The sequence below is a fragment of the Saprolegnia diclina genome (assembly GCF_000281045.1).
Source record: "Saprolegnia diclina VS20 unplaced genomic scaffold supercont1.16, whole genome shotgun sequence".
NCBI lineage: Eukaryota > Oomycota > Saprolegniomycetes > Saprolegniales > Saprolegniaceae > Saprolegnia > Saprolegnia diclina.
The window spans coordinates 570,186-591,821 of record NW_008246083.1 but is presented as its reverse complement, the minus strand read 5'-3'; the positions used below and the strand labels follow the sequence as shown (position 1 = coordinate 591,821).

Genomic DNA, 21,636 nt, shown 5'->3' with positions numbered 1-21,636 from the left:
CGTATTCGGTGGTCCATTGCCCTGCGGCAACTCCCGGCTAGCGAAGCCTACTATCGGTCGCACTTGGCTGCTGCTGCTCGGGTCGCGTTGCCCGATCGGCTCGCTCCGTGGCTCGGCGGCAACGGCATTCATCTCGGTATGAGTTTCGACGCGCTCGCCGCGCTCAAGTCCGACTTGTGGACACCAAACATGCCGATCACTGCCGTTGAATTGCCCAACTACATGGCTCGCTGCGTCTGCTGCCGCCTCGAGAACGTCGCGGAGCTCTTTCCGTGCTTGCCTCCGACAGCGACCTACGACAGCGCGAGTCGCATCTCCTTTGTGTTTGATCCAACGAGTCAACTTCGCCTCGTCTCGCTCGTGCTAGGCGTCTGTTACATGCCGCAGTGGGAGCCGCCGACCAACGCACCACTCCGTACGTACTTTTCGACGCTGCTACATGGCGCCGCCACGGACCAAGATGCGATCGTCGACCACGGCCACACGGTCGTGTCCCTCGAGACCGATGACACGTTGCTTGTCGAGTTTGTGGATCCGCGGGCGCCGCCAGAGATTGACGGCCGCGCGTTTACATTGTACTTCAAGCGCCGTCGCGAAGATATTATTCGCGCAATGTGCCAACAGAGACCGGTGCGCCAAGCCATGCGCGCGGTCCAGCGCCACTTACGCAAGCTCGTGTGGAAGCGCAAGTGGGACATCGTTCTCGCAGCGATTCAGGCGATGGGAGAAGCACGCCGCTGAAGTACGCCGACGCGAGATGGTCACCAGCTAACAAACGAAACATAGCGCCTTCGTTGCATCTTCGCAGGACGCAATGATTTGTCCGGATAATGCGCGCAGGTCAGCTTGCCAGCTCACTTTCATCCGGATAACGAGCACGGGCAGCGCCAAGCGGCGACGGGTGCGCGCTCTTCCAACGCAAAGCGCTCACGTCGGCAAGGTGCATTTGGCCTGGCGAGTCCTCTCTTGCGCCGTACTACTTGGTACTGTAGTAGGATGATCAAGCCAATCGAGTGCTGGCTCGGCAACACCCAGACAATTTCAGAGCCAGTGGCGCAACGGATTATTTTGCTGCATATCGGATATCGATCAACGACTAAAAACATATAATGACATGAGCCCGGACCACTGAAAGCGATACATTGAGTTTGAGTTTGCGATTTGTCGTTGTCCTAGCTTCGAACCACCCCGCCTGCGTACAGCAGCATCGACCACCTTTGTATCTTAGCTTGCTATTTCGTTGTCGAGAGGAACTGCCGCGCCTGGGCGTAGCCGAGCGCGAGCGCCTACCCCTCTTTGTATCAACTTGATACACAACGTGTTCGGACCTGTTCAAAGTGGTGCTTGGCAGCGTCCATATCCTTTTCGACACCGCGGCCGGCGCGGAGAAGACACGCATAGTTGAAGTGGCCGTGGGCGCTCTGCCGGTCGGCGGCTTGGCGAAAGCAGTCGGCCGCCATCGCCATGTCCACTCCGACGCCTTCGCCGTCTTCGTACATGAGACCCAGCGCGTTTATCGACTCGGCATCGTGACTCGTGCGCGCTGCGATAAAATACATTTCAAATGCCAATCGCTTCTCACTGCGCAACTCGCCGCCCTTGTGGCCGCTGTAGTAGAGCTGCGCCGCACGCTGCGCCGCCACGCCATGACCCTAATCCCAACGAAAGAATGTACAAGTTAGCTCCTCAACCTACCGCTCGGGCCGCCGCCGTGTAATAGCGCAGAGCCGTGGGTATATTGAGGAAGGCGTCGTGTTCGAAGAGTGTGCCGAGAAGGTACTGGGCGCGGGCGGTCGGTGGCTCGACAAAGACGAGCCACTTGAGCGCCTCGGTCGCCACGTCATCGGCCACGGGTGCCCTCTCGCTCGTGAGCAGCATCGCGGCAAGCTCGGTTGGGGCGTCCATGTGCTCAAGCATGGCGGCCTACGTCATCCAAATCCCTCTCTTTACGCTGTCGTGAAGAGGAGACAGTATCTACTTTAACAAAACATCGCTTGGCACGGGGCTTGTCCACGGGCACTTCGTCGCCATTGGCATAGATGACGCCCAGTAAATACCACGCATCCGGCAAGCTCGGGTCGCTCTAGGACATATATTGCGGCTGTCGTCAATGTGTTGTTGAGCGTCAAAGCACCTGCGTCGCCATCTGCAAGTAGTGGGCAGCTCGGGTCTTGTCCATCTCGACGCCGTGGCCGTGATAGTGAAGCCGCCCCAAGGCTTCCTGCGCCTTACTGTGGCCTTGGTCACTCGCTTTGACGTACGCCTCCTTAGCCAGCTGCCATTGAACGGCGCCGACCGCACCGATCTCGTACAAATGTGCTACATCACTAGTGAAGCGAGCTCCATGTGACGTGCCAGGCGTTACCGACAGCGTACTGGGCCTCCCGGTGGCCTTGGTCGGCGGCTTGCGTCAGTCGCACCATCGCCAGAGCATACGTTTCTTGGCGTCGCGCGACGTGGGTGAGAAGACGCGCCTTTTGTACCTACGGTCATCGCTGCTTACTGGTAGCAAGCGTGCGAGCGTACGAGGAGGTCCCCCAGCGCAAACGTGGCCTCGATGGACCCGAGGCTGGCGGCGCGCGTGCACCACTGCATCGCGGCTTCGTGGTCGCTCTCGACGACGCGGCCGTCCCGGTACATTTGAGCCAGGCACACCATGGCCTCCATGTGTCCTTGGACCGCGGCGAGCTACGAAGCGCATGAGCCGTCGCTGCACGACCGAGGCCAAGACCTTGTAGTGAACAAAGGCTTGGTGCTGGTTGGCGGCGCGGCCATGACCCAAGAAGAGCTGCTGGCCCATTTGATACTGCACCTCTGGCAACAGGTGTGACGACGACGCAGCTCGAGGTCTCTGTCGCACCCGGTGAAGGCTCGTCGTCCGGCGTCTGCGGCTCGGCGCGCAAGGTGGCAAGGACCGCTGCCTCGGCCGCCGAGCCCGAAGCATGGGCCACAGCCAGCGACAGCTCGGTAAACTAACATGGAGCGTATTAGTCGGTCCTAGTCGAAATGACAGTGTACCATCGACGCGTAGTAGGACGAGATTTCTTGAAAGGCAAATTCGACGTTGCGCTTGACAAACGCGTTGACAAGAAAACTCGTCTTTTGGATTCTAGTCGCTTTGTAGTCGAGACAGAATTGAAGTATCGCAAACGATACGAGTCGAGGACGGGCGAGAGGCCGTGGAGGCTCGCGACAAAGTTCTGCAGCTGGATCTGCAGACCATCGTTGTGCGCGTGCTTGCGGAACGTACGTTCGTGCGCGCCAAACTCGTCGTCGGCCTTGCCTAGGAGCCCCCGGAGCTCGCCTACGCTGCACCGCCTCTGTCCTGCACCTTGCAAAGACGCTGCGCACCGCCGAGCTTGATGGAGCGCAACTTGGCCGGCTTAATACCGTCCATGCGCTCAAGCAGGCTCGTGAGCGTCGCTTGGACCTCGTGGATGACGTCGTCGGGCGTCGTGACGACCGGCGTCAATGGTGGGCTGCGCTGGTTCTCGTCGCTCGGTGGCGCAGGCGTCTTAGTCAGGCGCAGGCGGTCTTTGCCTACGCGCAGTGGCGCCATGTCGCTTCGTAGGCTCGCAGACGCGTGCACCTCGGGGCGACGTGGCGCTCGGGCTCAGCGCCTTGGGCGAGAGGACGTTGAGCGACAGCCGCTTCGCGAGCATAGGATGGAGTATTGCCACGGCCTCGAAACCGTGTGAAACCAACGATCCGACCTCGAGCAACTTCAAGCGTGGCAGTGTCTTGTCCCTCTCATGGCGGTGGGACGGCCCAGCTGGCCTGGCTCTCGTACTGCTGAACTTCGCCCGCCTTCGCCAAGCAGCACAGCCATGCACCTTGCGCTCGCTCGACCGCGCTCGCGGGCAAGAGTCTTGTTGTGGGCTGGCGCCACTGGGCGCGACTTGGTTTAAGACAATAGCGATGCAGCACGGTGCTACATGCCAGCCTGCGAACGTGCAAGTCCTCCTCGCCATGTACACTACACAAAGTTGACGGGGCTGGTGGTTCAAGCAGGGCCAGGTCGCGGGTTTGTCAAGACGATTCTTAGTCTCGTTGCTTTAAAATATATAAACCCGTTCGCTTCGCACTGCCGTCGCTGGCAGCGCTGCTCGTACTAGGAAGACGGGACAGGCGGTGCACATCGCGTTCGGGGTAAAAAGAGACACATATACGCGCCGTTTACGTGCGTTCGCCGCGGATACGGCGGGCCAAGTGGATGTCCTTGGGCATGATGGTCACGCGCTTCGCGTGGATCGCGCACAGGTTGGTGTCTTCAAAGAGCGAGACAAGGTAGGCCTCGGCGGCTTCCTGCAGCGCCAGGATAGCCGTCGTCTGGAAGCGCAGATCCGTCTTGTAGTCCTGGGCGATCTCACGGACGAGGCGCTGGAACGGCAGCTTGCGGATCAGGAGGTCCGTCGACTTCTGGTACCGGCGGATCTCGCGGAGAGCGACCGTACCCGGGCGGTAGCGGTGGGGCTTCTTCACGCCGCCGGTGGCGGGCATGGACTTGCGGGCAGCCTTCGTGGCGAGCTGCTTGCGGGGCGCCTTGCCGCCCGTGGACTTGCGCGCAGTCTGCTTCGTACGGGCCATGGTCGCTTGCTGTTGTCGGTGAAAATCGAAAAATGAATCCGCAGTATGCTGGAAGGTATTTCCACCAATCACGCCGCGTCCGCTCGATCTTTTCAGGATATTTCCGCCAATCAGAGGCGCAATAAATGGCAGCCGGGGACGCCGGTTTGAAATTTCAAACAGGCCAAGTGCACCTCCCCAGTAGTATTTTATTGCGACACTCGATTAATTTTATGCGTCCTGCAATCTATACATACAAATACCAAGTGCATGTGTAACGCGACCGAAAAAAAGTTGGGACAAGCCAAAGAATTACGAGGCGGCATACAAAGCGCAAGTATATGCGTGGCGTGCGCCACACAATTAAATTTGGCCGCACCGTTTCGAAACCCGAGCCAAATAAACAGAGATCGTCGGCGGGGGCGTGTATTTTTTTAAATTGCAACGCCGAGCGGCAAAGAAGGAGGGAGAAAAACGACTGTGCGAGCTGGTTCGGCTTCGAAAAAAGGATGTGGACCAGCCATTTGCAGCCACGTGGTCGCCGCGAGACCGCTTCTGATAGGCCAGCGGGCCCTTTCCCAGAGAACACTCCACGGCGCCACCGATAGGTAAACACTGGACAGGGCGGCTTGAAGTTGGGGTAGAAGCCGTGCAGGCAGCCAGCACAGCGCAGCATTGTAAAAATGCGTCATTTAACACTATTTGAATTTAACACTAAATAGGTTGATCTATATGGTGTAGGTCGGACACTATATCACTTGATGCGGCATTACTGCGCAACACTATTTCGGTTTAAAAGTGTATATCGGCAAGGATCGCTGGCGTGGCAAAGTGGTGGGAGCAACAGCGCGGACAAGCACGTACAAGCGGACGAGCAGGAGCTTTCTCATGGTTCGCTGCATATGCTACATTGATTTATAAAACAGTTGTGAAAGATCCCCGAAGGTGCGTATCAACAAACTCATCGCCAGATAATAGGCTACCGCCAAAGTCCTCTTGACTCCAACGCACGCCGTCGAGGCGCCGTTGCGGAAGCAGTGCGTTGCATCCTTCCTTGCACGATTTCAGCCAAAGATAGCTCGTGCGAACGAGCCCTCGACGCCTTGGGATTGGAGCTCTTTGTTAGCGTAGCAAGGAGCCTTGAAGGCGTAGCAAAGGCGCGCTCGTCTGCAGTACAAGCGACCAATTCTCGATAGCCTGAAGCGTTGGTTGAGCTGCCTTGCATCGAGGCGCCTCTTTGTCAGTTACTGTAGACACGCCGCAGGTTGGCACAGCCAGCAAAACGCATCGTCGGATGGCGCCTTGGCGGCGTGGAAGGAACGCGGTCAAGCCCTTTGCGACGTCTCTTGCGGGGCCACACCTCTCGCTTCAGTACCTCCACGCACCACGCTCGACGCCGCGCCACTACCACGTTGTTGCTGGCTTTGCCTACGTCTTGTTCTCGCTTCTTGTTGCTGCCTACTACCTCCAGCTGCTCGCGCCGTCGCTGACCAACGTGCTCTTCTGGCCTGGGCTTAACCAATCGGGGTACCAGGCGTATCTCATTGACGCAGCGAACGCGGCGTTGGCGACAGCCTCCGTTGCAGCGCCGGTCTCGAGTCCGCTCTCGAGGTTTGCGATACCGATGACATACTATGGGTCGTTGACACCACCTGAGACGACCTACTACGCCACGTACGCACGGCGCATCGCCCTCACCGAGCTCATATCGCTCGAGGAGGTCATCCCGATGTTGCGCACGATGCACATCACCAACGCCAAAGGCGTACGTGCGCAGCAATGCTGGGTGGACTGGAACAAGACGTGGGAGGTCGCGCACACCACCGCGCGTCAAGCCCGTTGTGCCAACAACTACGCTCCGAACGGCGCCGTGTACTACGAATCCGTGCTTCGAAACGTCAATGTCACGGCCTTTCTTGCTGCGTATGGGGGCGTCGGCAACGAGTTCACCGTGGCCATCCAAACGGCGCTGCTCGCTACGCCCGCCGGCAGTGACTGGCTCACGCATATGACGACGCTGCGTCATGGCAGTGTTGCAGATGAAATTGCCCAATGGCGCACACACGGCCTGCGCGAGTACCGGCAGCTATGGCACAACCAGTACGGAACCGGTGTCCTTGAGAGCCTCGCGATCGTCAATGCGCTTGGCATGACTGAGGCCATTAGTCTCAAGACGTCTGCATCGTCCCACGGTCCGTGGACCAGCGTCATCTGGTACTGGCTGCCCGCCAACGACTGGTCGACGGTCCAAGCGCTCAATATGAGTCTCGTACGCGGTGCGATCAACGACTATCGGCGCGTGCTCGCCTTTGAAGACTTTCTCGGAGTTCAAAACAACGGCTCGTCGTACATCAATCAGACGGGCCTTGCGCACCATGGCATTGGGCCGTTCCTCTCGATAGACCCGTGGCTGTTGCCGGTGCCGACTTCGCTTGTCATGCTGCATACGAAGCTCACATTCGCTTTGTCAGCGCATCTCAGCACGTCGGCTGGCTATGAGAACCTCGCGACAATATCTGTAGCGCTGCAGGTCCCGTCCTGGGACGCCTCGTACACGTACTATGGCGGCAACCCCCTCTGCCTCTACAACAGCCCGTCGGCTTCCCCGCAGGCCTCGCTGAGCTTTGAAGACAATTGTGATGGCAACGCTTCGTTGCTGACCATGACATTGGCGCCAGTTCCTCTTTTGTACACGTTGCTGATCTTGAATGGATCTCTGCCCGACGCTTCGTTCTGCGCTGGCAACGCCGCGTGCACGACTCTTCTCGACGCAGCGGCAATGGCGGTCCCTGCAGTACCTCCAATGATGCATGACGCCGTTGTGTCGACGATTCGCGATGTGATGGCCTTGACGGTTGGGTTTCTCCAGTTTGCGACCGACGCCAACGAGAATTGGCATCTTCTTTTTGCGCCACTGAACGCATCGTCTTCTGCGCCGTTCGCCTGGCAGTTTTCAAGCTGGCTGCTGCTCTTTGACTGGGTCCTTGGCGTTCGCGAGGTCGTGGCCGTTGACGGCGACGCTGCGACGCATGTGGTCCTCTCGAGCGAGAGCCCGCGCCTTTCGGTGCCAGCCGCGGCCGCCAGTGACCTCGGCCGCATTCACATGGGCAACCGCATTGTATGGTACCTCGCTGTCTACGCCTCCTGCATTGCGCTCTTTGTTGCACTTCTCTGCGTCGGGTTTGCAGCACGTAGCGCCCGGTGGCGTATCGAAGGACAGAACCTCTTGTTTTTCAACCGACTCACGGCAGCGACGTGGGTCGGTCGCCCGCTCACGCTCCTTCGCGGCGGCACCGCGCTCTTGCTCTTGTCGACGGCGCCGTACCCGCTGCAACTCGTGGACGAATATACGTTTTTGCAGTGGCAGCCGCGCCCGCTGCTGCAATTGTGTGTGCTTGCCGGCGAAGCGACGTGGATCACATATGTCGGGACCGACGTGCTCTGCGTCTCGAGCAGCGGCCGCGCCCCCGGTACCTTGGCGCTACGGAGTGCGGTGACCTTCTTTGTGTGGCTGACGCTGGTTGTGTATGAAGTCACCGCACCCATATTGCCGACACTGAGCCTCCAGCCCTCGTGCACGACGACTGGGATGGACCTCATGCTATCGTGCACCAGCGGCACCCTCGCGATCGGCGACAAACGCCGGTTCTTGGCGCTGGGTGCGATTTGCATGGGCGGTGCGGTTCTCGGTGCGGTTGTTGCAAGGGCCTTGGACGCCTACGACGCGGTCTTTCCAGGGCCAAGGAACCTCGTCGTCTCGGCGCTCGCTGCGTCGTGCTTGGACACCAATATCGTGCACGAGTACGATGTCGTCGCATGCGTTCTCTGCGGCGTCTTGCGTTGCACCACATGCCAAGAGCATGTTTCAGAGATGTTTCACCTCCGGCTATGGAGCTGCACACGCGTCGACACGTCGGTCGCGTCGATGTCGGCCGTCTTGCCGCAGGTGACGACAATGCCGTTGAGCCAGCGGCACTGGTGGCAGTGGCCCCACCAGTGGAACCAGCTGTTTGCAGTCGCGGGTGTCGTCTACATTGGCGCGTCCATGGTCAGCGGTTTATTGTACTTGGACCTAACCCGCGTGAGCCTGGCCAATGACATGTGTTGGGGCACGTTCAACATGACGTCGACCCATGTGTTTCTGGCAAACTGGATCACGAAGGAAATCCAGCTGTCGCCGACGACGAGTAGTGACACGTCGCTCACGCTGCCTTCGATCGGCGCGATCCAGAGCCCCCGGGAGTCAAGTACAGGACCGGCAACGCTCTCGGTGCCGGCCTCGCTTGGCGCGACGCTGCAGTACACGGCGCTGCGGTCCATCTCGGCGGCCATTACGGGCTTTCGCCGCGCGCCTCCGACCAGCGCCTGTGATTTCCCGTGGATCTTTACGCAATATTGTTTTCTCGACTTGAACCGCAGTTGGGAAATGGCCAACTCGGCGACCCGGCAAGCGCGCTGCGTGGCCCACATGACGACCAACGGCGCCGTATACCTCGAGCCGGCGCTGCGCAACCTCCATACGAGGTGGCGCGACTGCTGGGGCGCGGCGTTCGAGATCGCCGTTGCCGCCGAGTTGCGCACGTCCCGTCGCGGCCAGGCGTGGCTCCTGTCGCTCGAAGCCCCTCTCTTGTCGCTGGACGCCGAAGTCGCGTTCTGGACGGCCCATGGGCTGCAGCACTACACGACGCAGTGGCAAACCTTCAAGGCGATTGGCGTCTCCAACAGCTACGCGGTGGAGAACGCGCTTGGGATGCAATTTTCCTTTCCGATCGCGGCGACAAATCTCTCGTTTGCGTGGGACATTGCGACGTCGCACAAGATGTACTGGGCGCTCGGCAACGATTTGCGTGCGGTTGCGCGCAACGACAGCGGCGTTGCCGGGTGCAGTTTGCTGCGGTTGAGTGCCAACTATGCCTTTCGCAACGTCTCGATGCCGTCTCTCCTCACGAGCAACGGGACGCTTTTGTCGCCGCTGGACGCCGGGTTATCGGCGGTGACGCACACCCTCGGGCCATTTGGGTCGATCGACATGTTCTATGTGCCGCCCCCGCGATCGCTCCAGTCCCTCTTCCACGATAGCCTCCGGCTCCTCCGCACGGTATTTGCATCGACACCGGCGTCCCAGGCGGCCTACTTGGCCATGGCGGCCACGGGCAGCGTCATCATTGTGCCGCACCCTTGGCGGCACACGCAAAACCTCTCGACGGTAGGCGGGTCGATCCTCTGCCCGAACATTAGCCCCAACCCAATATGGAACGGATGCGTCGCACTCACTGCGCGAACGAGCTGCTCGACCATCAACTATGCGAGCACGGTCAGCAAGGCGCCAGAGTACCTGGTTCTGGCCGCGCTCTTCTCGCGCGCGCTGGATTCGGATGTTCCACGACTCTGCGACGTCGTCACCACCGGCCAAATCGACTGCCTCTCGTACATGGCCGACGCGATCGCGTTTACGAAGACGTACCTGCGCAACGCCAGCGACGCCATCCTCGACGTGTCGCCGGTGGTCGCCGAGCTCGCGCTCTCTCACGTCTCCATCGCTCAGCTTTTAAAGCTCAGCAAGGGTCCTGTCACCGTCGCCACCGCGCCCATTTTCGAGCCCAACGTGCTGCCATTCTTCAACTGGATGTACGCCTACGACTGGGTCCTCGGGCTGCGGGATGTCGTTGCGTTTGTGGGCGACAACAACTTTAACCTCACGCTTTTGACGGAAAACACAGTGTACGGCACGCGCGCGGTCGACGCCAGTATGTTGCCCACGACGATCTCCAACTACGCGCGCGCGTGCGTCGTGTACGTAACCAGTGGCATGCTTGCGATGGCGCTGCTCGTGCTGCTCTACCTGGTATACGCGCGTGGGCACGTCGAGGGCCTCAACCTCCTCTCGCTGCAGAGCGTCGGCGCGATCGTGTGGCTCGGCCGTCCGATGCTGTTTGTACGAAGCGTCTCGGCGCTCTGCCTGCTCTCGACCGCGACGCTGACGTTGGTGCAAAATGGCGCCGTCGTTGCCTTCACAAGCACCGAGTACGAGCGTCCGTGGTACGCAGTCCTCGTTGCGTCCAGCGAGGTGCTCTGGCTCGCGCTCATCGTCAACGACGTTGGCATGGTCTGGACGCAAGCCATGACCCCCAAATATACACCGCTGCACCGTGCGATCGTCTACTGCAGCGCGACGCTACTCACGAGTCTGGACCCTGTTCAGCATACGCTGTCGCTGGGCCTGCAGTGCTACCTCGCTCAAGTCGACGCCCAAGTCGTTTGCAACAGCGCCGTCATTCGGATCGGCGAGTTGCGTCGACTCGTGAGTCTTGTCGTACTCGTGCTCTCGACCCAAGTGCTCAGTTACATGGTCGTCCGCGCCTACTTGTATATGCACAAGACGTCGCTGACCGGCGTGCCGAGCACGCGCGACGCCTTCTTCATGTACGCTGGCGCCCACTATTTTTTCTGCCGCGCCAAGTGGACCGTCGACGGCGTCTACTACGTTGACCCGGCTTCGGCGGTGCTGAACGGCAACCTGGTGCTCCCGTGGCGAGGCGTCCAGTACGTGCTCGACATCAAGCTCTGGCGCATAGCTGCGGTCGCACCACACTCTGCCATGCCCGAACATCACCCGATGCATGCGGCGGCGCGGTATGCGATTCGACTCGGGGCACAGTACTGACTAAATTGGACATTAAATGTCCACAAATGCACTGGCGGGTGTTGTCGCGTCGATCGCAGCGATATAGGCGTCGACGTTCGGCGTCGACGTCGCCAACTGCTTCTTTCGAAGCACGGTCGACGCCCACTTGCGTTCAGTGTATTCGCAAATCTAGCAATATGGTATTATACCAAAAGGCAATAATGGATTGCGAGGCAGTATCCATACCTCTTTGATGTCACGACACGACTTGCCGTTGGTGCGGTGCGCCAAAGTGTTGAGGTCGGTCGGCGACAACTGCTTGGCATATCTACAGTCGTGTGGAATAGATGTTCGCGACATGTAAGGGATACCGCTGGAAGACGGCGGCGCGGGTGGCGTCGTCGGGAAGGTCGTACCGGATGCACAGGTTGAAGCGACTGAGCAACGCGGCGTCGAGGTCTTGCTTGCGGTTCGTGGCCGCAATCAACGTGACTAGTCGCATTTGGCGGGCATGTCTTTGACAATATTGTACCTTTTTTCGCCGACTGGAACCCTTCGAGCTTTTGGAGGAGCACCGAGAGCATGCGGCGCGTCGCTTCATGCATGTTGCCCGACCCCCGCTCGGTCGCGAGTGCGTCGATCTAGGTACATTGTGCGTCATTTGTCATCGAGTGCGTCGACACCGCGTCGTCACCTCGTCGATAAAGATAAGCGCGCCGTCGAGCTGGTCGACCGCGTCAAAGATGGCCGCCATCTTCTTCTCGCTTTCGCCGTACCACTTGGAGACGAGGCTCTCAATCGGAATGTGAATGAGCGGAATGCCGGCTTGCTACGTATCAAGATATCAAACATTATCAAGACAACTTGTCCACAAAGGAAGACGTACCGACGCCACGATGCGCGCACTCAGCGTCTTGCCCGTGCCGGGCGGGCCTTCGAGCAAGATGGCGCGGGGTCGATTGCTTTCGTACCTACAGACCGCGTCGCGTCGGGTGTGTCACCGATGCTTCGTACCGACAGCGCGTGCGCTCGGCGATCGCATCGTACAGCGCTGGGTTTTGCAGCGCAAGGACGACGGTATCTTGGATCTCGGCCTTGACCGCGTCGTAGCCCGCGAGTGAATCCCACGTCAAGACGCCGTCGCCATCGTAGACGACGAGCCCGAGCTTGGCCACGTCCTCGAGCGCCTTTGCTCGAGAGACACAAGTGCAAGGCGCTCCGCTCGATGCGCGGTACGCTGCTGCGAACGCGACGAGGTCGCCTTTGGTCATTGGCTCGTCCTTGAAGAGGACAAAGTGGTCGTTGCGGACCTGCACCGAGCCCGAGCCGTCGGTAAAAACATAGTCAAGCGACGGCGGCGCGCTACATGCAGCCATAGACAACATGGCGATGTGAGAAAAGCACATAGATAAGGACGTACGAGGACGAGGGCACGACTTCGAGAGCGGCCGACGTGTCGTTGGCATGGACCTGCGTCACGAACGCATGCAGCACCTTGTCCCTGGCGTCGTGCGGCACGGCGAACGCTAGCTTGTGCGTGTGCTGAAGCGTGCTGATTGCGACTTTTGGCGCGTTCGTGCCCATATCGGCGCGGACAGCGTCGAGCTCGTGCTTGAGAAAGGTTGGGATCGCGCTTGCTGGCAGAGTCTAAAGCAGCGGACATTAGCGTTGGGTTGTATGAGCGTGGCGTACGTCCGAGAGGTCGTTGCGGCTGCTTGCGCAGTGCGCGACGGCCAGCGACGCGAGCGGGCCGGCGACGACGAGCGGGCGCCATGCGCGACCGATGATGGCCTGGCGCATGAGGTTCTCGAAAATGTCGACGGGCATGATTATCCGGATACTCGGCCGATGCTGCCACGTACGTACTCGTACTTTGGACGCGGTCGCGAAGGCGTTCCCTTCCGGTTGCAGCCAAGTCGATAGCAAGCAATTCTAGCGCCTTGCTGATGGCACCAGCGATGTGCTTGATCTATGTCGGACGGCGCGCTGATGGTCTCGTCGGATATTTAAGAAGCATTAATTAATAAAATGTTTTCTTAATGGTATGTGATTGGCGAAAAAGGTGGCCAATGATACAGCGCGTTGGTCGTTTGCTGGGTCTCAAACGCCAGTGTTCACGTAGATGCTTGGTTGATGCGACGAATCAAGGTCGCCTTTGCGCTGGAAATACGAGGATGCCTATTTAACGTACAATTTTCTCTGTATTAAGTATGTTTCTCGCAGAGCAGCGAGCAGAGAAATCAAGTGCAGAGCGCTCTATATCCTTCCGACGGCCTCTTGCGTTGCTAGGTTCGCGCTTGACGCTTGAAACGAGTGGGGTACGCACGGACATTGCGTACGCCTTGTTTGTGCAACGCCCATGTGCGCACCTCGTATCGTGGGCTTGGCGCATGTCCTTGCAACGGCATCGGTGCAATCAAGGTGAACGTTGAAGCCGAACGGGTCTCAAATTTCGTACCGTGTACTGGTGCACTGCTCTAGCCCTCTGCCAAGTGTCCGTCCGCCAACATTGTTTATGTGGATACGAGCAGCCTCTAGTTGATGCACATCGCTCCTCGTAATGGTTTTGACGGCGACATTCTGATGATGGTTCTCGGAAAAACGAGCAACTTATATGCTCTGGTATGAGCAATGTGTCTGCACCGTCCTTGGACACTCGGATATTATGCTATCCAAGCTGCAGCACGACGCGGCATCGTGTTCATGTGCCGCGTGACTGCTATTTGAAGCTCATCTATGGATCAAGACAGGGATTGTCCATGAATTTTAGCGGCTGGATCTCACACGATTTCACCGCACCCGTAACACGTCGGTGGGAATTCCAAATCTCAGGACGCTAGTTCAAGGTTATCCAAGGGCGCTGGGAATGGACGGTGAGCGTTCGAACTGCGCGACACCCCGTGGCACCGTAACAGTGGGTGCGCAGAAATCCTGTGTCGATCTTGGACAGCGACCGTCCAGCTCGTGTTGACCTCCATTTTTGTTTGGTTTTGTCTCGCAGGAGTATAATACTACACTCGAGCACTGGAAGGGGCGGGCACGTGACACGATCTATTTCGAAACTATCTGCAACTTGCAGTCGCTTGCACTTGTAGACTAGCGCACGTGGCAGCGCCACCGTCGCTTTCATGTCGTGTCGAGTCAGAGAGGGCCGAGATCCGCAACATCTGTTGACCATACCGGCCGTTGGCCACCGTTCGAGCACCAGGTTGTCCTTCTGCACGGTTGTCAGGCGGTCGACACAACACACGGTGCTCAAAAGCTCGTGGGTCAATAATGAATACGAGTCGAAACGGTACTACCATCCAGTGCAATAGTTCGAGCGCCGCCACGAGGCTTGTCCCACTCGATTTCCGCGGGTCGCCACCTGGGACATCTCGAAAAGAGCAATCGAGGACATTCGCAAACACGTTCGTGGACCTCGTTGCTTCATTAGAGCAGACGCACGATCGGTTCACTCACTTTTCCTTTTGCCTCGTCTTCCACAATGAAGCTATTCGCTACCGTCGCCGCATTCGCCGCCGGCTTTGTTGCTGCTAGCAGCAAGTTTGACCAGCCGACCAACATCTTGAACGAGGACGTCGAGACGATCAACACGTGCACCCAGCCAGGCGCGACGCCGACGATCGCGATCATCGATGCCGACATGGACGACATTGTGGCGCTGTTGTACCTCTTCAAGGAGCCGACGGTCAACGTCACGGCCGTCATCGTCGACGGTGACGGCTGGGCGCACTTGGACGAAGGCATTGAGAGCGTCATGCGCACGATCGAGTTTGCGGGTCTTACCGGCCGTGTCGAAGTCGGCGCGGGTGCGACCTACAACATGGTCAACGAGGCTACGCACGGCGACGTCTACCAGGACTCGGTGCCGCCGGCGATCGACTGCGGCCGGAACGACGTCGACTCGGTCTTGCATCTGCGCGACCAGTTTCTCTTTTCGCCGCGCGACTTGTACTTGAACCAACCCCACACGCTCGAGGACGGCTGGAAGGTGCTGCAGAAGCACCTCAACGCTGGCACGACCCAAGTGCTCTCGACGGGCACGTTCACGACGCTTAACCACCTCCGGCTGAAGGACCAAGCGACGTTCGAGAAGATCTCCAACCTCGTTGTTATGGGCGGCGCCGTCAACACGCACGGCAACCTCTGGAGCGTCGAAGAGAACAAGGTCGCCGAGTTCAACATCTACTTGGATCCGCAGGCCGCGCGCGACGTCTTTGCGTCGTCGGCCGCCAAGGTCATGAAGCTCGTGGGTCTCGACGTCACGGACAAGTACCCGATCGAGCGCGCGTACCTCCATGCCCTCAACAACGCGACCGCCGCGGACGCGCAGTTTGTCGCCAAGCTCATGAACGTCACCGAGTCGATTTGCTTTGGCCCGCGCTTCTTTGAGACGTTCCACTTTTGGGACCCGCTCGCTGCCGGCATTATGGTCGACCCGACGCTCGTGACGTTTGCGACCGAGAAGCTCTCGGTGGTGGCCAACACGCCCATCAACAAGACGGTCGACGGCTGGACCAAGATTGACAAGGAGGCTGGCACTAGTATCACGTACGCGGCCGATATCTCGGCGGCCAACGCCGACCGGTTCGCGGACCACCTCTTGCACAACCTCAACTCAGACTGCATTCGCCGTGTGCCCAAGAAGCACGCGTGTTAATCGCAGCTGACGACAAGTATATTTGCATGTATTTTGCTCAATAGAGACGAACAATCTTTATTCGCTGTGAACGCCAAGCATAAACAGTGAGTCCCTTCTGCAGTCGCTTGCCCCGCTCTTGCTGATAGCTACCGACTCGTATTTCCGCACTGGAGGTACCTGGTGCCATTTCGAGAGTGACATCGGACTCGTACTGCAGTAGCTCACATACCACTTGTAGCTATACGCGGCGACCACCATGCGCCTCCATGGGCGCCTTGTAACGTGGCTCGCCTCGACCAAATGACGAAAACGAATGCGCTGCTTTGAATCGACTTAGGCTTTGGTGCGCAGCCCTTTGGCGCGCAGTTGAAGAAGTACACTCGACCCGCCATTGCAGCCTGGTATCGTGCCATGTCATGAATGTACGAGTCGGGTTTTTTGTCGTACCCTGCTGCACCAACTCAGCCTTGGAATCACCAATACAATGTATCAGTAGGAACTACAGCTTTTACAGTGGTCGCCGCTTATCGAGCTTTCGCAGTGGTGTACCGCAGATTCCATGGACCAACGATAGCGCCGACGAGAGATTCCGCTTGGGCGATACAACGGTTTGTGCTTCGGACCACAACAAGGATCCAAGCTCGCAAATGATTGGTGCGTCATGGCCAATCACTGCGTCCCAACATATTTAAAAAAATTGGTGGCGAATTTTGACTTTGGTCAAGTGTCCACTGCAACGCGCGTCATTGCTGCCCACACAAAGCAGAGCCTTACGACGGCGAAATGAGCATTCGAACTGTGTTACCTGTCTAGAGACCCTCTTCGTGTCTCTGGCATCATTGCACTGTTGACCATCGTACAGCCAAAAGAACGCCATTCGATGTGACGGACCACTGCGCTGGTTGGTGGTTGCCGCGCACGCCAATGGATGGAACGACGGGATAGCGTGAAGTCGATCCAATACCCTCAACATAAGCTACTCGAATCGCTTGCGTTCTCGTCGGCAGCGTCGGAGCGCGCGAGCTCTTGCAGTACGTCCATCCAAAGGTCATCCGGCTCGACCGAAGGCAGCACCGCTTCGTTGGCCCGCTTGCGGTGGCGCCAGCAGTAGCCCGCGGCCCGGGCGTGCGTCGTGCAGCCATGTACGTGGCACGGTCGCCCGCCGCCGTGTCGGACACACTTTTGTCGGAGATGCGCAACGCGGTGGCACCCGGCTTGTGAGCAAATCTGCTTGGTGTTGTCGGCGCCGTGGCGGCAGCAATAGTCGCCCGACCGCGCGTTCGAGGAGCAGCCGGGCGCAATGCAGAGCTTCTTGCCTCCGTGTCGAATACAGAGCTGCCGCGCGTACACTTGATTGGCGCAGCCGTCGATGATGCACTTGGCGCGGCCCCGATGAAAGTCACACTTGCCGGTGGCCTCGGTCGCGGGCTTGGCGCAGCCATTGAACACACACACACCCATTCTCGTTGGATCGCGCCACAGGAAATAACCAAGTGTCGGTTGCTCGAAGAAGGAACCTGCGATACGCTCAAATGTGTGGACATGTATGCACGTCAAGGTGGGTTCTGCCGCAGTGTCAGCACGGCGAGTGAATTTTGTAAGCTTATGATGCGACACGGCGCGTCCCTGGGACATCCCGCACAGCGTTGGTCGGTCGCGTTCGTATCTGGTGCCAATACGAAGGGCGTCTCTATCCTGCGAGGCGGCACCCGCGCGGGGTCGTCTGCAAGCGTAATTGCCCGTGTGAAAACCGAGCACTGCCGTGGCGCACTAGAAAGGCCATGTGGGCAAGACCATATGGCCTCTGTCACTTGATATGGCATATGCGTTTTGACAGGAACGGGTATCCGAGGTATCTTTCTCGCAAGCCAATGTGATATATGTTGCGCGAATGTGTGGACAGGACGACGCCACGACCGTGCTCCATGATCATCCCGGTTGGCGCATCTTCTTTTCGCCTGCCATGTGCAAGAGGGTCGACAGATGCATGGATACCGTTTAGAAGTCGGGGGTACCGTCGAGCATACTGGTGACGTTTCTGGGAGGACCGAAGAGCTACATACTAGTAGAATGATTTTGGTAGCGCCCATGGTGCGCGAGATTGATTATTGCATACTCGATAAAATCCAACGTCCAGAGCCTTTGAGCTATACATCATTCGAGTCGTTGAGGATCAAGGGACTGCGTCCCACGGTGTACACGATCCTCCCCTTCCTACAGTGTGGCGGTTCGAATGGTGCGGATGCAGTGTTTACGTCGGACGTCGTATTTTTCTTGTGGTTTGTGGCAGTCTTGGAGCACAGGCAGACGAAAACACGGGCGATCGAATGCAATTACACAATCTCCTCCTTCTTCATTCGCTTGCCGGTCCATGGCTGCGCAGGCGGCGGCGCGGGGGCTCGTCTGACTCTTCTGTCGTCGCCCTACGCTTGTGGCTACGGATGAGGCACTGAACGACACGTAATGAAGTTAGTGCAAAACCTCTCGGATGCATCGGTCGAAAAATCAATCCAACGCGTTCACTGTGTATGTTCTATTCGCCGCCCAGTAAAATCATTTTACTACTAGTCACGTTACCGTGTGACCAGGGACGCTGCTGATACTGTACGTCATTTGCTGTGTGTGGCAACAAGCACGCAAATTCGCAACGACCGCAAGGGGATCGTCACACAATTGTCTACATAGTCAGTAAAAATGCAAACAAAATTTGGATTAAATACGGCGATAATGATTTACGATAGGAAAAAGCTGGAGTCATCCATGAGCAGTGCTTGGAGATCGTTGAGCAGGACCTGGTCGTCCATTTCATCGTGCTCTTCGGCGGTCATCCATTCGTCCAAAATAGCGAGAAACTCGTGGTCCTCCAGCAGACACCCATTCTCGGTTGTCGGAAGCACGAGGTTGCGGTGGCGCCAGCACAAACCGCCTGTCCGCGCATGCGTCGTGCAGCCTTCGACTTGACACGGCCGACCACCGCCATGGCGCACGCATTTTTGGCGGCGATGCGCGGTCTTGGCGCAGCCATCTTCGGAGCACAGCTGCTTGGACGCGTCTTTGCTGTGGCGCACGCAGTAGTTGCCAATACGCGCATGCGACGTGCACTCGGAAAAGGCGCACGTCTTTTTGCCGCCGTGGCGGACACAAAGGTGCCGCGCATAGACTTGGTTGACGCAGCCGTCGACGAGGCACTGGGCGCGGTTGCGATGGAAGACGCACTTGTCCGACGGCGCAAGCGGTGCGTTAAGGCAGCCGTTAAAGCAGCATACAGTCGACGACATGATGGTGACGATGGTGATGGTCTGGAGAGCAGAGATTGAGTAATGACGCCACGCTACATCGCGGGTGCAAATGCGGAATGATGGGCTACAGACCAGCATCGTACTTTGGAGACCATCAATCTACGTTGGAGGACGCATTTGATTGGCGGTTGAAATTGCAAAAGAAGACTGCGGGGTGATTGTGATTCGAAGGGCGAGGTCGCTTCGCGGGCCGTTCTTGGGTGCTACGTACGGGAAGTACAGTCTCCTCTGGTCCAATAGAGTATCTAGATGCGGTTGTTGTTTCGCACGCAGCGACATTCCGCGAAGTTTGGCGCCACATCCCTGCGAGCAAGAACCCGGCCGAAGGCAACCGATGCAAAAATGGTATCGAGGTGCACGACGCCTCGTCCCTTGACGATGTGCGACGCATGGAAACCTCGATCGACAAGCGACTAAGTACACTAGCACGCACTGTTATGGAGTGCAAATCGGATACTAAACCGGAGACGTATTTTCGAATCGTGGAGGCCGCGGAGGCTCTCTGCTGGCGTGCCACGACAGAGTTGCGTAGCATACATGTGGCACATGTGCACAATATGTTTACCATAGTATTCGACGCAAATTTCTTGCTGTAAAGTAGACAGATGCGGTCAGCTCTGCTTGTATAGTGGCTGCTGTGCCAACATCCCCCGCGCATAGCTCCCACGCACGTTATATCGAGTTTGTCGAGTGTGCCATAACCATGACCCTTATTCAATTAGTCTTTTAGGGTCCACTCTTCCACCACAGCAAACGCTCTCGAGTCCAAACATCAAATTGGTATGTCTACACCAGGTTGGCACTCGAGTTGCACGCATCAAATTTTCAAAGTGGCACGAGGACTAGGCTCGATAAATTAAATCGGACATCATTATATGCTAGCAACGGGTCGCGGCCCTCTGTCCGGGCTCAACATAGCATCCAAGAGGAACTCGATGCAATCGTGAAAGGTTGGGTCGCCGCCGTCGCCGTCATCAATGATCTCCCATCGCTCACACGATTCCAACGTGTCGGGCGTCTCGCCCCGCAAGATGGCGTTGCGCCAGCTTCGAATCTCGTCTTCGACGTTCTCGATAGTCTCTTGCGGAATGTCGTCGGTCCAAAAGCTCTCGAGGGAAACGCTGCTGTCTGTCGTGGGTCGAAGTACGGGACTTGGCGGGCGTGGTGGCATTGGTGCTCTGTGTATCGGACTCGGCTTGCTTGCAGTAGAGGCATCTTTGCTCGGAGAATCGCCCAGCTTGGGCTTCTTGGCGCAGTGTTGACATACGGGCTCTGTGCACGTCGGCGCCGGGTGCAGAGCGTCGTCACGCTGGTGTGCCGAGACGAGGATGGCCATGGTACAATCAAACACTGAGCGATATCAAGGGCCTCCAGCAGCCGATCAACGTACTGCCCTGTCACGTAATTACGCGCCCGCGATTAGTAGATGCAACCGCATTTTTGAGCCTAAACCTACTCTCCGCCTCTGTGTTCGCTTAGAAAGTACATTCGGCACTAATCGCAACAGAGACATACGCGTAACTACGTCGCGAGGTACTTGGATAAGCGAATAGCAGGCACCGCCTGGCACCTCTACTAGTCCTGATACTGAACCGAAGTCATGGGACCGCATCGCCGACAATGGCTTCCTCGTTGTCGTCCAATCGACGCTGGCGACTTCACATATCGCTTCATTGATCTACTCAACAGTTTCTTTTGGTTGCGTGTTCTTATCCCACACTTCTACGCTCACCTCCTTGCCAAACGAGGCAGCTGGTAGGAGCAAGGCCCCGCAAAAAGTTCACGTCCAGCCAGTGACGTCCAGCCCACAGAAAATGCTGACGTCCGGCACAACCTTTTACGAATCTTGGTTGGAGAGTGGGTGGGTAGGCTCGTGGCTCTACTAAACACCTGCGCGTGGATACCGTACATGTGTGTTCAAGCGCAGCCAAATATAAAGCCAGAGGTCCTGGCGTTGGCATTTTTGCTTGGGAATCCGGGAGGCTGAGTGCCACAGTCGCGGCAACTGCATTCCCGGTAGTGACCTCGGGTATAACAAACTAGCAGCTGGGCTAGTGAAGCACTCGGCAGAGAGAAAGAGGAAGAAGAGGAAGAACCAGAACCGCACACCCGATGAGGAGTGTGTCCGAGAGGCAGGAAGTGGAAGTGAGGCCACGAAGGCTGCTCACGACCTGCTCCGGAATATATTGATATTACGGAGACTGGTATAGTGAGGTCGAGTGGTAAAAACCTTCCAGTGAAGAAAGGAAAAAGAACCATCCTCGTGAGTGGAAACCGCCACGAGGGCTGGTGAAAACCACTCGGATCTACCGGTGAAGGGATCCAACGGCCAAAAACCAACGAAGAGTCGAGGTCTTCGAGTTGGCGAACGAACGTGTGGAGTTGCGTTCTTCACAGGGTAGATCTTCAGATTCGAGTCCTCGTGTACCCTACTGTTCCGGGGCGTCGAGGACGTCGTTAGAATAGAAACCACAGGAGTGCAGGGGTTACGATGCCATAAT

The 21,636-nt window shown here is 57.9% G+C and overlaps 8 protein-coding genes across 9 annotated transcripts in view; 3 read left to right on the top strand and 5 right to left on the bottom strand.

The window, feature by feature from the left end:
• The window catches only part of SDRG_06085 (hypothetical protein), a gene marked incomplete at both ends in the record, with an annotated part of 1,558 nt that extends 817 nt beyond the window's left edge, over positions 1 to 741 (top strand). Inside the window, one exon of the mRNA XM_008611847.1 lies at positions 42 to 741. Coding sequence (XP_008610069.1) covers positions 42 to 741 — 700 coding nt within the window. The remainder of the gene's footprint in view (positions 1 to 41) is intronic.
• Positions 742 to 1,118: 377 nt separating this feature from the next.
• On the bottom strand, positions 1,119 to 3,887 carry SDRG_06084. 2 transcript variants are annotated; one of them, XM_008611846.1, is made up of 13 exons: positions 3,590 to 3,887; positions 3,352 to 3,540; positions 3,157 to 3,304; positions 3,019 to 3,109; positions 2,861 to 2,972; positions 2,732 to 2,814; positions 2,527 to 2,688; positions 2,366 to 2,483; positions 2,135 to 2,319; positions 1,979 to 2,083; positions 1,696 to 1,923; positions 1,329 to 1,652; positions 1,119 to 1,286 (listed from the first exon to the last, which is right to left on the bottom strand). In XM_008611846.1, the coding sequence occupies exons 1-13, from the start codon at positions 3,660 to 3,662 to the stop codon at positions 1,233 to 1,235; spliced, it is 1,872 nt and encodes a 623-aa protein (XP_008610068.1). In that variant the 5' UTR covers positions 3,663 to 3,887; the 3' UTR covers positions 1,119 to 1,232. The 2 variants fall into 2 exon arrangements, with proteins under 2 accessions (XP_008610068.1, XP_008610067.1); XM_008611845.1 differs by having other exon boundaries at positions 3,019 to 3,540.
• Positions 3,888 to 4,021: 134 nt separating this feature from the next.
• SDRG_06083 (histone H3) lies at positions 4,022 to 4,703 on the bottom strand. Its single transcript, XM_008611844.1, has one exon. The coding sequence runs from the start codon at positions 4,585 to 4,587 to the stop codon at positions 4,177 to 4,179; it is 411 nt and encodes a 136-aa protein (XP_008610066.1). The 5' UTR covers positions 4,588 to 4,703; the 3' UTR covers positions 4,022 to 4,176.
• Positions 4,704 to 5,860: 1,157 nt separating this feature from the next.
• SDRG_06082 (hypothetical protein) lies at positions 5,861 to 11,230 on the top strand (the record flags this gene model as incomplete). The annotated part of the gene is made up of 1 exon (XM_008611843.1): positions 5,861 to 11,230. One exon carries the CDS (start codon positions 5,861 to 5,863, stop codon positions 11,228 to 11,230), a length of 5,370 nt encoding a protein of 1,789 aa, XP_008610065.1.
• On the bottom strand, positions 11,214 to 13,137 carry SDRG_06081 (hypothetical protein). The gene is made up of 9 exons (XM_008611842.1): positions 12,884 to 13,137; positions 12,612 to 12,838; positions 12,206 to 12,553; positions 12,078 to 12,162; positions 11,886 to 12,020; positions 11,724 to 11,832; positions 11,563 to 11,683; positions 11,438 to 11,519; positions 11,214 to 11,380 (listed from the first exon to the last, which is right to left on the bottom strand). Exons 1-9 carry the CDS (start codon positions 13,016 to 13,018, stop codon positions 11,243 to 11,245), a joined length of 1,380 nt encoding a protein of 459 aa, XP_008610064.1. The 5' UTR covers positions 13,019 to 13,137; the 3' UTR covers positions 11,214 to 11,242.
• Positions 13,138 to 14,638: 1,501 nt separating this feature from the next.
• Positions 14,639 to 15,949, top strand: SDRG_06080 (hypothetical protein). The gene has a single exon (XM_008611841.1). The coding sequence runs from the start codon at positions 14,679 to 14,681 to the stop codon at positions 15,852 to 15,854; it is 1,176 nt and encodes a 391-aa protein (XP_008610063.1). The 5' UTR covers positions 14,639 to 14,678; the 3' UTR covers positions 15,855 to 15,949.
• Positions 15,950 to 16,802: 853 nt separating this feature from the next.
• Positions 16,803 to 17,297, bottom strand: SDRG_06079 (hypothetical protein; the record flags this gene model as incomplete). The annotated part of the gene is made up of 1 exon (XM_008611840.1): positions 16,803 to 17,297. The coding sequence occupies one exon, from the start codon at positions 17,295 to 17,297 to the stop codon at positions 16,803 to 16,805; it is 495 nt and encodes a 164-aa protein (XP_008610062.1).
• A 1,227-nt stretch (positions 17,298 to 18,524) lies between these two features.
• SDRG_06078 (hypothetical protein) lies at positions 18,525 to 19,266 on the bottom strand. Its single transcript, XM_008611839.1, has one exon. It carries the CDS (start codon positions 19,211 to 19,213, stop codon positions 18,569 to 18,571), a length of 645 nt encoding a protein of 214 aa, XP_008610061.1. The 5' UTR covers positions 19,214 to 19,266; the 3' UTR covers positions 18,525 to 18,568.
• Positions 19,267 to 21,636: the final 2,370 nt, after the last annotated feature.